At 37.5% G+C, this 12,074-nt stretch overlaps 1 protein-coding gene across 6 annotated transcripts in view; it reads right to left on the bottom strand.

Annotated features, from left to right (window-relative positions):
* The window catches only part of LOC109052842 (rho guanine nucleotide exchange factor TIAM1-like), an 83,366-nt gene that overhangs the window by 26,928 nt on the left and 44,364 nt on the right, over positions 1 to 12,074 (bottom strand). For 5 of the 6 annotated variants that reach the window (XM_042740176.1, XM_042740181.1, XM_042740175.1 and 2 more), the window contains 9 exons: positions 11,880 to 12,052; positions 10,809 to 11,033; positions 9,334 to 9,519; positions 4,494 to 4,640; positions 4,209 to 4,283; positions 2,734 to 2,904; positions 2,254 to 2,358; positions 1,707 to 1,788; positions 482 to 568 (listed from right to left, as the gene is read on the bottom strand). In XM_042740176.1, the coding sequence (XP_042596110.1) occupies positions 482 to 568; positions 1,707 to 1,788; positions 2,254 to 2,358; positions 2,734 to 2,904; positions 4,209 to 4,283; positions 4,494 to 4,640; positions 9,334 to 9,519; positions 10,809 to 11,033; positions 11,880 to 12,052 (1,251 nt within the window). Of the gene's footprint in view, positions 1 to 481; positions 569 to 1,706; positions 1,789 to 2,253; positions 2,359 to 2,733; positions 2,905 to 4,208; positions 4,284 to 4,493; positions 4,641 to 9,333; positions 9,520 to 9,638; positions 9,703 to 10,808; positions 11,034 to 11,879; positions 12,053 to 12,074 lie in introns of those variants that run through there. The other variant, XM_042740179.1, reaches the window with a different exon arrangement.

Consider the following 12,074-nt stretch of genomic DNA (forward strand, 5'->3'; position numbering starts at 1 on the left):
TGTTGTTGATGTAGAGCACTTTAATCGCCAATGTTATAATTAAATGGGCCAATTCTGCTACTGTACCTTTAAGGTTTCTGTGTGCAAAACGCCTGTAAATGTCTTCAAAAATGAGCAAGGAAAATAATTTTGCATGATCCGTTCCATTTAATGCATCACGTTCTTCGTGCAGGTGCATTACAAGTACGGCACATCAGTGAATCCGACTTTAATCGGCTCTCTGGTTCCTTCTATCGTTTGTCATTATTCAGAGTTTAGAGGGGCTGAGAACAAATCTGCAATCTTTGGCTCTCCCCATAGAGCTGACAGCATGTTACATAACACCAGGAGCACAGCACAGATATCACAGCAATTAATTATCCAGCTTGATTCCTAAGCAGATGCTCAGCAGACAGAGAGAGAGAGAGAAAAAGAACAAACCAAGAGACAGGGGTGAAAAGAGAAAGAGAATGTAATTAGGAGGTGAAACGAGCTAATGAACCTTTAGCGAACGCTAATCCTCCAGCTCTCACATCAGTGATATAGAGCTGCTGAACGCTGTCCTCCTCCACCACTGAAATGGAAAAACCTGCGAGAGACGGAGAGATGAAGAGATAGACATCATAATCAAGTATAACCATTAAGGCAAACCTCGTAGGGTTTGAACCTGCAACCTTTCATTTACAAGGTCAGATTTTTAAAAGGATAGTTCACCCAAAACTAATTTTAATTTTGCTGTCATTTACTCTCCATCATGTCATTATAAACACATTTGAATTCTTTGTTCTTACATGGACTATAAAATAAATTATTGTAGAATGATTCATTTTTCCCAGCACTGTCCCTTTAACTACTACCACCATATATAGACAAATTAGCATAATCTCTTCAGGATTTCCCAAATGCAGTAATAAAACGCAATACAAAAATGCAATAAATAAATAACATTAATAATAATAATAAATAAAATTGCTAAAAATTATAAATAAATAATTGAATAAAAGTAACAAATATAATCTTCTACGACTGCTGTTATTATTAACTAAAAGTATTAAAATTTGTTTTTAGTAATTGAAATAAAACTGAAATAAAATATTAAATTTTTTTTTTTTATTTAGCCTTTTATACATGAATTAAAGTACTAAACTGAAACTAAAATAAAAATATATAAATATAAAAATGACAAAAGCACAACAAAATTACTAAAACTTGAACTAAAATAAATGTGAAAATTGAAAAATAAAAGCAAATTCAAATCATTAATAAATACTATAATAGTATATAAATAATACTAGAATAACATTGCTATGACTTATATTGACATTTTGTGATGTGGATGTAGAATCACGGTAAAAGTAACCGTTTTCAGTAATGAAATTTAATATATTCTGTCGAGTCCAAAATCAAGCAGTTTACTGAGATAAAACCAGCAGGATTCAGCTGGTCATGTGATCTCATCAGTCGTCCCCCATGAGATGACAATATAACATACTCATATATGTGAACTTTTCACACACACACACACACACACACACACACACACACACACACACACACACACACACACACACACACACACACACACACACACAAAAAACAATTAAACCCTACTGGGAACACTTGTCATTTCCATTACTTTTCCAGGTACCGTTGTAAAATTCCCAGAATAAATAGGTGGATGTAAACCAGACATGATTTGATGAACATAACACATTTTTGGCTCTCACCGTAGCCGATCATGCAGGACTCATCCCGATCAAACTGAATGACCTTCCTGATCTTACAGCACAGCTCGATTTCCTTATACAGCTGAGAAGAAGAGCACAGGACGTTATTCATTAATATTCCACGACTGTTTAACACCATAAACAACACACACGTGTGACGACATGAAAGGGCGAGAGTGACAGAATACAGACAGAAATTTATGTTCCCTCTTGATCGAATGTGTCTGACCTGGACACTCAAAACATAATAAATGAAGACGTTGAGCAGAAGTTAAAGGATGATGGCCGTAGAGAAGTGAAGCTTTGAAAGAATGAAGCAATTCCATAGCTTAAAATTGTAATTTTTTAGGAGAGATGGAGGGAAACGGGATGAGCAAAACATCTCCTTTTGTGTTCCACAGAAAAAAAATAAAGATTTTGTTATTAAAGCATGAAGGAGGGAGGAAGAGAAAGGGTGTTTGGATGAAGTGTGATGTCCCAGCAGGATGAAAGTAATGAGACAGCATATAAGCAGCGGGTGGGAGAGCGAGTTTAACTCATAACCTACCAGATCGTAAATATCCTCCTCCGGTTTGGGGATATAAAACTGCACTTGGTTCTCAATGAGGAACTTAAGCCGCACGTAGTGTTTAGTGGGGTCCAGTTGGTGAGCCTGGAGAGAACCCAGGAGAGATGAAAGCAGACACACATTTATTGGATGAAGAGCGACGCCAAGACATGTTACTGGGCTGTATCTTCTTCTCAGTGGGCCAGATGGACAGGAATCACACGCTAAAAAGCCTAAACGCTCATATCAGAGAGGATGCAGCACATTTCATTCGGCATGCAGCAATAGGAAAGTGTATACATTTCTTTATACAGGGTGGACACATGCTTGAGACTTCTGAGTTTACTACACCAGTGACCTTCAAACTGACATTCAATCCCCACAAAGACTGGAGCGGCTCTGTGAATGTAAAAACCTGGCACCAGAAGAGAACGATGAATGTTTCTTGCACTGGAAAGATCTTGGGTTTCTTGGCGTTACCTTACAGATCGTTTCCAGCATGTCAAGGGCCGACTCTCCGGGTTGGATGATGGCTAACACAGGCTGGTCGTTTGGCAGCAGCACCCATGATGGAGTGAGGTGGTCTCTGGACCAGATGTCATGATCTGTGCTGGGTCTTGGCAGACCTTTCACTGGGGTCTTGGTGTCTTTCTGTAGTGTGATAAATGAAAGCACGGTGAAGCCGCAGCTGTGAACGAGGCCTTTAGAGATGCTATCAATCATGTGAAATGATGATCGTCCTCATCTCATCATTTCTAAAAACTCATCGCCTATCTGAGGTGCACTGTGTGCTAATAACTTCTAGCATTTAATGAGATTTAATGGAAAATCATACTAGCCCACTTCTTTTTTTTTTTGCATAGTATGCACAAAACACATTTTCATACATGTAAGAAAATGTACAGCATATTGTTCTGTGTACCGTTTCCCACTTGATAGACAAATTCCATTGTGATCATTGAACTGGAAGGAATATTAGGATTAGATTTTTAAACATTTGAATGGACTGCTAATAGTTACACTTATACAAAAAAATCGTATTGTAGTATACGTTATGCTACTATTCAAAAGTTTGGGGTCAGTAAGAATTGTATTTATTATTTTTTAAGAAATTGATGCTTTTATAAATATAGTAAATATGTTTAGAATGTAATATATATATATATATATATATATATATATATATATATATATATATATATATATATATATATATATATATATATATATATATATATATTTCAAGTAAATGCTGATCTTTTGAACCTTTTCAAAGAATCCTGAAAAAAATGCATCATGGTTTAAACAAAAATATGCAGCAGCACAACACTGATAATAATAAGACATGTTTGTTGTGCAGTAAATCGGCATATAAGAATGATTTCTGAAGAATCATGTTATACTGAAAACTGGAGTAATGATGCTGAAAATTCAGCTTTACATCACAGGAATAAATTATATTTTAAAATACATTCAAATAGAAAACTGTAATAATATTTCACAATATTACTGTACTTTTGATCAAATGAATAATAATGCAGCCTTCGTGAGCAGAAGAGACTTTTCAGAAACATTAAATCTTATTGACCCAAAACTTTTAAACATCTGAACACAGCCATTAAACGTGGATAATAATGCACTGTAATCTCATCTTTCTTTCTCTGCTTATGATTTAGTGACTGAATCAGAACATCAACACTTTTATCTGCGCCCCAGGTCAGTGTATTATAGCACAACCATCTCTACCATTCCTACACCACGAATGCCCACACCTCCGCCAACGCCAGTGAAAAATATACGCCCACATCTCTGCCAACCCACTCCAGAGATCCGCTCAGAGAGCGCATCTCTCTGAACACGGCAGCTTTGATTTGGTGCAGTGGTCTCGTATAGAATTTTGTGTGTTTTTGACACTTTTACAGATAGTGTAGTATTGAGAGATGCATGTTTCTTACCGTCGTCTCACTAGAAGAACCCTCAAACATGCCTTCTAGAGGACTTTTAACTGGATCACCTCCTTCTGCAAAAACCTGTTTAAAAATAACATCTAACATTCAGCAGTCGCCCACCAAAACACGAAAACCAACTGTATGTGTTTTATGTAGTATGCATTTCATCTGCTTGTTGAAAATTTTGCATTTAGTTTTTTAAGCAGAGCCGCTTGATCTCTGCATATGCATGTTTATGTGTTCTGGAAGAAATAACTAAGTGTGAATTAGGTGTGTTTGTGTGTAGTATACCTGGTTAATGCTGGGATGACCTTTACTCTTTCTCTTGGAGTGGGTGTCCAGACCCCACAGTGAGGAGAAGCGACTCTTGCGTTTGCTGGTGGAGCGCGACATCGCCTGTGTCCGACGCCTCACGCCGCTCTCAGTGCGAGCTGCCACCTACAGACACAAAACAGCTGCATGAGGTACAGGGACAACATTCATGCTGTGTCCCAGCGATCAAACTCTGAGAGTCTGAGATATGAACACAGCTGCTCGGTGAAAACTCATTCTCATCGATTCGCTCACACTGATGTTCAGTCATCAGCTTCAATCACAAGTTGTTCAAGAATCTGGGTATAAATGGGTCATTTGTTGGTCAAAACTGGTCATTTGCTGGTCTAAGTTGGTCATTAGCTAGCCTAAACTGGTCTAAATGGGTCATTACGTGGTCTGAACTAGATGTTAGTTAGTTTCAATTGGTCTCGAACTGGTCACTAGCTGGTCTAAATCATTCATTAGCTACTCTAAATTGGTCAGTAGCTAGTCTAAACAGGTCAAAAGTTGGTCTAAACAGGTCTTTCGCTGGTTTAAACATGAGCAGGTCTAAATGCTTCATTAGCTAGTCTAAATTGGTCATGATCTAATCTAAACTGGTCACTGGCTGTTCTAAAAGAGATATTAGCTGGTCTAAACTGGTCTTTAGCTGGTTTAAACTGGCCGTGAGCTCTGGTCTAAATGGTTCATTAGATAGTCTAAGTTGGTCATTAGCTGCTGGTCTAAATGGGTCATTACATGGTCTGAACTGGTTGTTAGTTAGTTTTAAATTGTTCATGAACTGGTCTAAATTGGTCACTAGCTGGTCTTAATGGTTCATTAGCTAGTCTAAACTGGTCATGATCTAGTCTAAATTGGTCGCTAAGTGGTCTAACTGGTCATTAGCTGGTCTAACTGGTCATAAGCTGGTCTAACTGGTCAAGAGCTGGTCTAAACTGGTCATTAGCTGATCTAAACTGGTCATTAGCTGGTCTAACTGGTCAAGAGCTGGTCTAAATTGGCCATTAGCTAGTCTAAACTGGTCATGATCTAGTCTAAATTGGTCGCTAAGTGGTCTAACTGGTCATGAGCTGATCTAAACTGGTCATTAGCTTGTCTAACTGGTCAAGAGCTGGTCTAAATTGGCCATTAGCAGTCTAACTGGTCATGAGCTGATCTAAACTGGTCATTAGCTGGTCTATCTGGTCAAGAGCTGGTCTAAATTGGCCATTAGCTGGTCTAAATTGGTCATGATCTAGTCTAAATTGGTCGCTAAGTGGTCTAACTGGTCATGAGCTGATCTAAACTGGTCATAAGCTGGTCTAACTGGTCAAGAGCTGGTCTAAATTGGCCATTAGCTGGTCTAACTGGTCATGAGCTGATCTAAACTGGTCATTAGCTTGTCTAACTGGTCAAGAGCTGGTCTAAATTGGCCATTAGCTGGTCTAAATTGGTCATGATCTAGTCTAAATTGGTCGCTAACTGGTCTAACTGGTCATGAGCTGATCTAAACTGGTCATAAGCTGGTCTAACTGGTCAAGAGCTGGTCTAAACTGGTCATTAGCTGATCTAAACTGGTCATAAGCTGGTCTAACTGGTCAAGAGCTGGTCTAAACTGGTCATTAGCTGGTCTAAACTGGTCATTAGCTGGTCTAACTGGTCAAGAGCTGGTCTAAATTGGCCATTAGATGGTCTAAATGCATGCTTAGCTGGTCTGAACTAGTCATTAGCAGAGCAAGCTAGATGTAGGCTAGTCTAAACTGGTCATCAGCTGGTCTAAAGTAATTGTTACTATACTGGTCATTAGCTGGGCTAAACTAGTCATCCAAAATACAACAGCTTTTCCTGATTTTTGGTAGGAAAGCCATTGTCCTGATCGGATCTGCTTGAGATTTTTTCCCTCAGCAAACACAAGGCTCACAAACACTGATTGTTATTAATGGTGACTGTGTAATCAATGTGTTTTCTGCAGTTCTAATGCATTTAAATCACTAATCAAATAAGAAAGCAGAAGCATGTGCGTTTGCTGAATACAAAGATACAAGACAAATCCCCATCACACCATTTTCAGGATAAAGTTTCTCCACAAACTGCATTCAGTCAGTCTACAATTGTTCTTGCTCTTATGTTCTCAAAAGAAATGTCAAGAGGATGGATTTCATCCATCAGCGTTCTTTCATTCTTTTTCAGCAAAAACATTTTAATAGATGCGACTTCCTCTACCAAAATCGGACATCACATTTAGAAATAAACAAACACACATATTCATTCATAAATAAGCAGCAAACACACAAAAACAACTTGCTTCCTGTGGTCACTCGGGTCCGGATGAATTTTAAAGGTTAGTGAAGTGTTTGGCGAGTTCTTTTCAGTGTCATTCAAAAATTATACACGCTCGCTGTGTTGTACGAGCTGTGGCATTTCTGGGTCTCCTGATGGAGAAAAGCACTCCGGTTGCATCAAAAACCCTCTCCACTGCTCTGAACCGAGCTATTATTCGTGAAGAACAGCACACGGGCCAACAGCACTTCATCTGGACTCAACACTTATCCTCTCTCTCCATCCTCTCAGAATGTTAATGCTGAAGAACATCCCCACCCCCTCCACCCCAAAAAATCATCCAAGCTGCATAGACAAAAATAAAATCTCCCTGTATCCCAGTGTCCTCTAGCTCCTGCACAGAACGCCAGAGCTGGAGGCGAATCTGAGGATGGATGGTATTGATCAGCCGGAGCCGTGGCCCACATCCAAGAGAAAATACACCGACCAACCCTTCAACTACTGTTTCTTTTTATGCCAAAATCCATTACCCACATACACCAACACTGAAGGGTGGGAAGGAAGCAGGTTAATACATGCATTCTGGGTAAAAATAGAGCGATACTGATGCTCTTGATGTGGGTTTCTAAGCCGTGCTTCTGTTTGAAATACACTAGATACCAAGCGTTTAAAAACATATCAGTCAAAGTAAGTTCCCTTTAAGCCACCATAGAGCTGTTTTCAATGTCTACTTGAAAGGAGAAAGATTGAAATCTCTAAAACTGTTATTTTATTATATTTCACTAAATTCTGACAAGAATGGTAAAATAACTTGTGTTTCTTTTGCACAATCATGCAAATCATTTTAACTTTTCTCTATATGTTAACTTTTTTTATTATTAGAGAATAATATATAAATACAATTTAATTTAATACATTTTAAGTAGGGCTGGGAAAGTTAATGTGTTATTATAGCCTTGTAGGGTATTATAGAGGTGTTGTTGGTGCTGTCTTCCTTGATTTTAAAAAGGCTTTTGATACCGTTAATCATAATGTTCTTTTATCTCAATTATCAAGGTTTAATTTTTCTACTAATACATTAACATGGAGTCATACGTAAATTTAAGAAAACAATGTACACGAATTAATGATGCATGCTCACCATTCCTTGACTGTAATATTGGAGTCCCACAGGGGTCAATTCTTGGACCAATTTTGTTCAGTTTATACATTAATGATCTGCCGACAGTTTGTCCAGAGGTCCAGGTTCAGATGTATGCAGATGATACAGTTGTTTACACTTATGCTAAGACCCTTATTCTCCCACATCCCGCAGACCCGCACATATGAGTCTCTATCAAGTGTTGTCCCGCACCAGACTCTGCTGTATTGGGTCCTGCGATAGTTCAAGTTTTTACTCTGAAGATGCCTGTTGTAATGTTATGACCAAGGCTCTGGACTCTGAGCATAACTTGTTTTTCTGTAACAAACTATAAAATATTTTCTATAAAAATTCCCTGGCAGTGGCAAATAGCTTTGGTTTTACAATTAATGTGATTACATTAATGTTATAAGTTGAGATTTACGAGAAATATTTTAACTGCTACTATGTAAAAGGAACACTGCTGTAAAAAAAAAAAACACCTTATTTGTTTAAAGTGTTTGCAAACCAAATTGCACTTTTGTTCATATAGCAGTGCTTTTAAATGAAAAAAGTGCACAATATATACAAACAAACAAAATCTAACCTATTTTAATATAATAAATAATAACTAAAGTTTTTTTTTATAAAATAACTATAGGTTTTAATATATATTTTAATGTTAAATAAAAAATATATTTGAAATACATAAAATGTCATATTTATCAAGAAATATATATAACATACACACACACACACACACAAACGAAATCTAATATATATATGTGACCCTGGACCACAAAACCAGTTTTTATGTTTTTAGCAATAGCCAAAAAAACATTGTATGGATAAAAATGATAAATTTTTCTTTTATACCAAAAATCATTAGGATATTAAGTAAAGATCATGTTAAATGAAGATATTTTGTCAATTTCCTACCATAAATATATCAAAACTTAATTTTTGATTAGTAATATGCATTGCTAAGAACTTCATTTGGACAACTATAAAGGCGATTTTCTCTGTATTTCGATTTTTTTGCACCCTCAGATTCCAGATTTTTAAATAGTTGTATCTCAGACAAATATTGTCCTCCTAACAAACCATACATCAATGGAAAGATTATTTATTCAGGGGGGTCACACACACACACACACACACACACACACATATATATTTGTATATACATGATGAAAATATATAATATAATAACTATATATACAAGAAATAGAATATATATATATATATATATATATATATATATATATATATATATATATATATATATATATATATATATATATTCTATTTATTATATATACACATACAAAAGACAAGAAATAAAGCATTTGCAAAAAATAGGAACAAAATGGTGGAATAAATTATGGAAAATAATAATAATAATAATAATAATAATAATAAAATTAAAATAATTACCAGTGCGTGGAAGGAAGAGACTGAAAAAATGCCCAGTCGGCCCATGGCCAGTTTGGTGGGACGAGAGGCGAAGGCCAGCAGGCGTTTGGGGTTGGGAAGCTCTCCGCCCTGCAGGCTGGACAGGTAACAGCGGAAGCGGAACAGATCCATGTGGAACTGCTCTAAATTCTGCTCCCACAGGAAAATCTGTGAGGAAAAGAAGAGAAAAAGTTATTGGTTAGAACACGGTTTACAGCAGGCCAGCGGTATGTGAGAGTTGCCAAAATGATCATTTCATTCTCTCAAAAACAAGGTCAAAACATTACATTTAGCCTTAAAGGACCATCTCTAGATATCTAGAAGCTTCCGTGCCTTGTGTTTGGTCTGGTTGAGGAAAAGAAGAGAAAAAGTTATTGGTTAGAACACGGTTTACAGCAGTTTGGTCAACTCCTCCCAGCCTCTCTGGGATGGATGTTTTTTTGGAAGACGCAGCAAAGGGGGCAGCGGTCCAGACAACACACAAAGTAGCAAACAACAGCGCCACACATTCCACTGGCAGCGAGGTCTGGGACTCCCTAGGAACTCGACCCTGCTGCTATTCACCAGGGCACAATGCGTAACCCCACGCTGCCAAAATGAAAAACCCACACAAACACACAGGCACCCGCTAACCCTCCTCCTGACGGGCCGCGGGCCATTTCTTGCATAAACATCCATTGAGTGGAACGTGAACTTTTGCAGCAAGTGTGTGGAGTGAATCAATGTTCTGTCAACATTGTGACAGCATCAGAATTACAGTGATGAAAATCTGCAGTAATACAGCAGAGGACGTTGCGATATTGATACAATAATTATGGAAAACAAAGCACTGACAGACTCTTCAACAGCAAAACTAATGCTTTTTGTCCTAACCATATGCAACCAACATTTAGCCCCACACTTGTTTCTCTTTTCTTCATTTTGAGCTGGGAAGATGTGCATTTGTCCAAAACATCACTCCATATTATCGTATATTAAAGGTGCGCTCATTATTTTTTAGTCTACCCAACACTGTTTGGGGTCATTTGAAAGAAATTACTTCTTTTTTCAGCAAAGATGTATTTAATTGATCAAAAGTGACTGTAAATACATGTATAATGTTTTATATAGATTTATATTTCAAAATAAATGCTATTATTATATAAGAATAAATACATTTTAAAATGTAATCAAATAGAAAACAGTTATTTTAAGTTGCAATAATATCTCACAATTTTGCTGATTTTACTGTATTTTTGATCAAATAGATGCAGCCTTGGTGAGCAGAAGAGACTACTTTCAAAAACCTTTTTTACTTAAACATTATATTATTATATAAAAAATCACCCCAACATCAAATATGTTCTGACTAGATGTGATTTTGCCGCTTGGTTAAACTTTGAGTGGATGTTTTGACTCTAAACATGTTGGATTGTGGGTAATTCAGGCCCAAACATGGTAAATAACCAATCACTAGCCTGCTCCAGAATGGTCTTCCTCTTCTTGGCGTCGGTGACAGCGGAGAGCTGCATGTCTCCCATTTTCTTCATCTTCTCATCCATGTCGATCTTCTGCTCTAGCTTTCGGATCTCGGCCCGCAGCAGACGCACCGTGTCTTCACGGTGGTGCTGTCGAGCGACGGCCGCAGCGCAGGCCGAGTGAATGGCTGTGATCCAGTTCTCAAGCTCAGTTTGGCTGCAGGTCTACAGAAAGAGGTCAAGGGTCAAAGATTAAATAGCATATTAACACATAACTCTTCCCTTTCTGGCAGTTTATAGTATGTATACTATGCATGATATATGCATGAAATATGTGGTATTTCAGCTGGTATAATAACTAGGGAGACCATATGCCCTCTTTTTTACGGACATGTCCTGGCGGGGATTTCTAAATTGCCTAAAATGTCTTGTTTTTGGCTTTGTTTCCTATTGTTTTCATACTTTCTGATGGTACTGACTGAAAATGAATTGGACCAATAGCATGCAGGCATTGTACATTATTGACCAATAGTGGCATACTAAGAGGTATAGAGGTATCTATAGAAATGGTCAAAGCAATGCAAATATGCATGCATGCATGCAATGTATGAGGACTGTAGAAAAACAAAGCCAAAACCAGGACATTATAGGCAACTTAGAAATGGATGCCATGTCCAGAAAAAAGAGGACATATGATCACCCTAAAATAAAGTTATAAGTAACTACAGCGGTCAGTTTTGACTTTCTGTTCTGCTTAAAAGGTAGCAAAGTAAAAACTTTTATTATTAATAAATAAATGGACCACATGATATGTTGGCCCTTGACAAACAAAGTAGCACACTAATGTTTATTGTGACATAACACATACTGTAAAAAATTACATATACATTTATGCATTTATCCAAAGCAGCAAACAAATAAGGAACAGGGACAATTTGTCCTGGCTGCAAACAGTGTTTATGGTATTATTGTATTATAGTGAGTCAAATGTTCATACATGAAACTCAGTCTGTTACATTAGCTCTTCAGTTTTAGTATATGAGAAGAGTTTTGCATGGGATGTTCAGTTACCTGGAAAAGGAAGGAGTCTCCGAGTGAGTTACTCAGGCAGAAGACGAAATCTTTTTTGGGGTGTTCTGGGACGGCCTGGACGATGCTGTTCTCGGCCCACACGGCATGTTTAGGGACGCTGTTGTGATCAATGCCCGACCGGCCGTCCGTCTCATAGAAAAACAGAGTGCATCCTGGGAGGACAAATTAGAACAT

Source organism: Cyprinus carpio, chromosome B15, assembly GCF_018340385.1.
Source record: "Cyprinus carpio isolate SPL01 chromosome B15, ASM1834038v1, whole genome shotgun sequence".
NCBI classification, from domain to species: domain Eukaryota; kingdom Metazoa; phylum Chordata; class Actinopteri; order Cypriniformes; family Cyprinidae; genus Cyprinus; species Cyprinus carpio.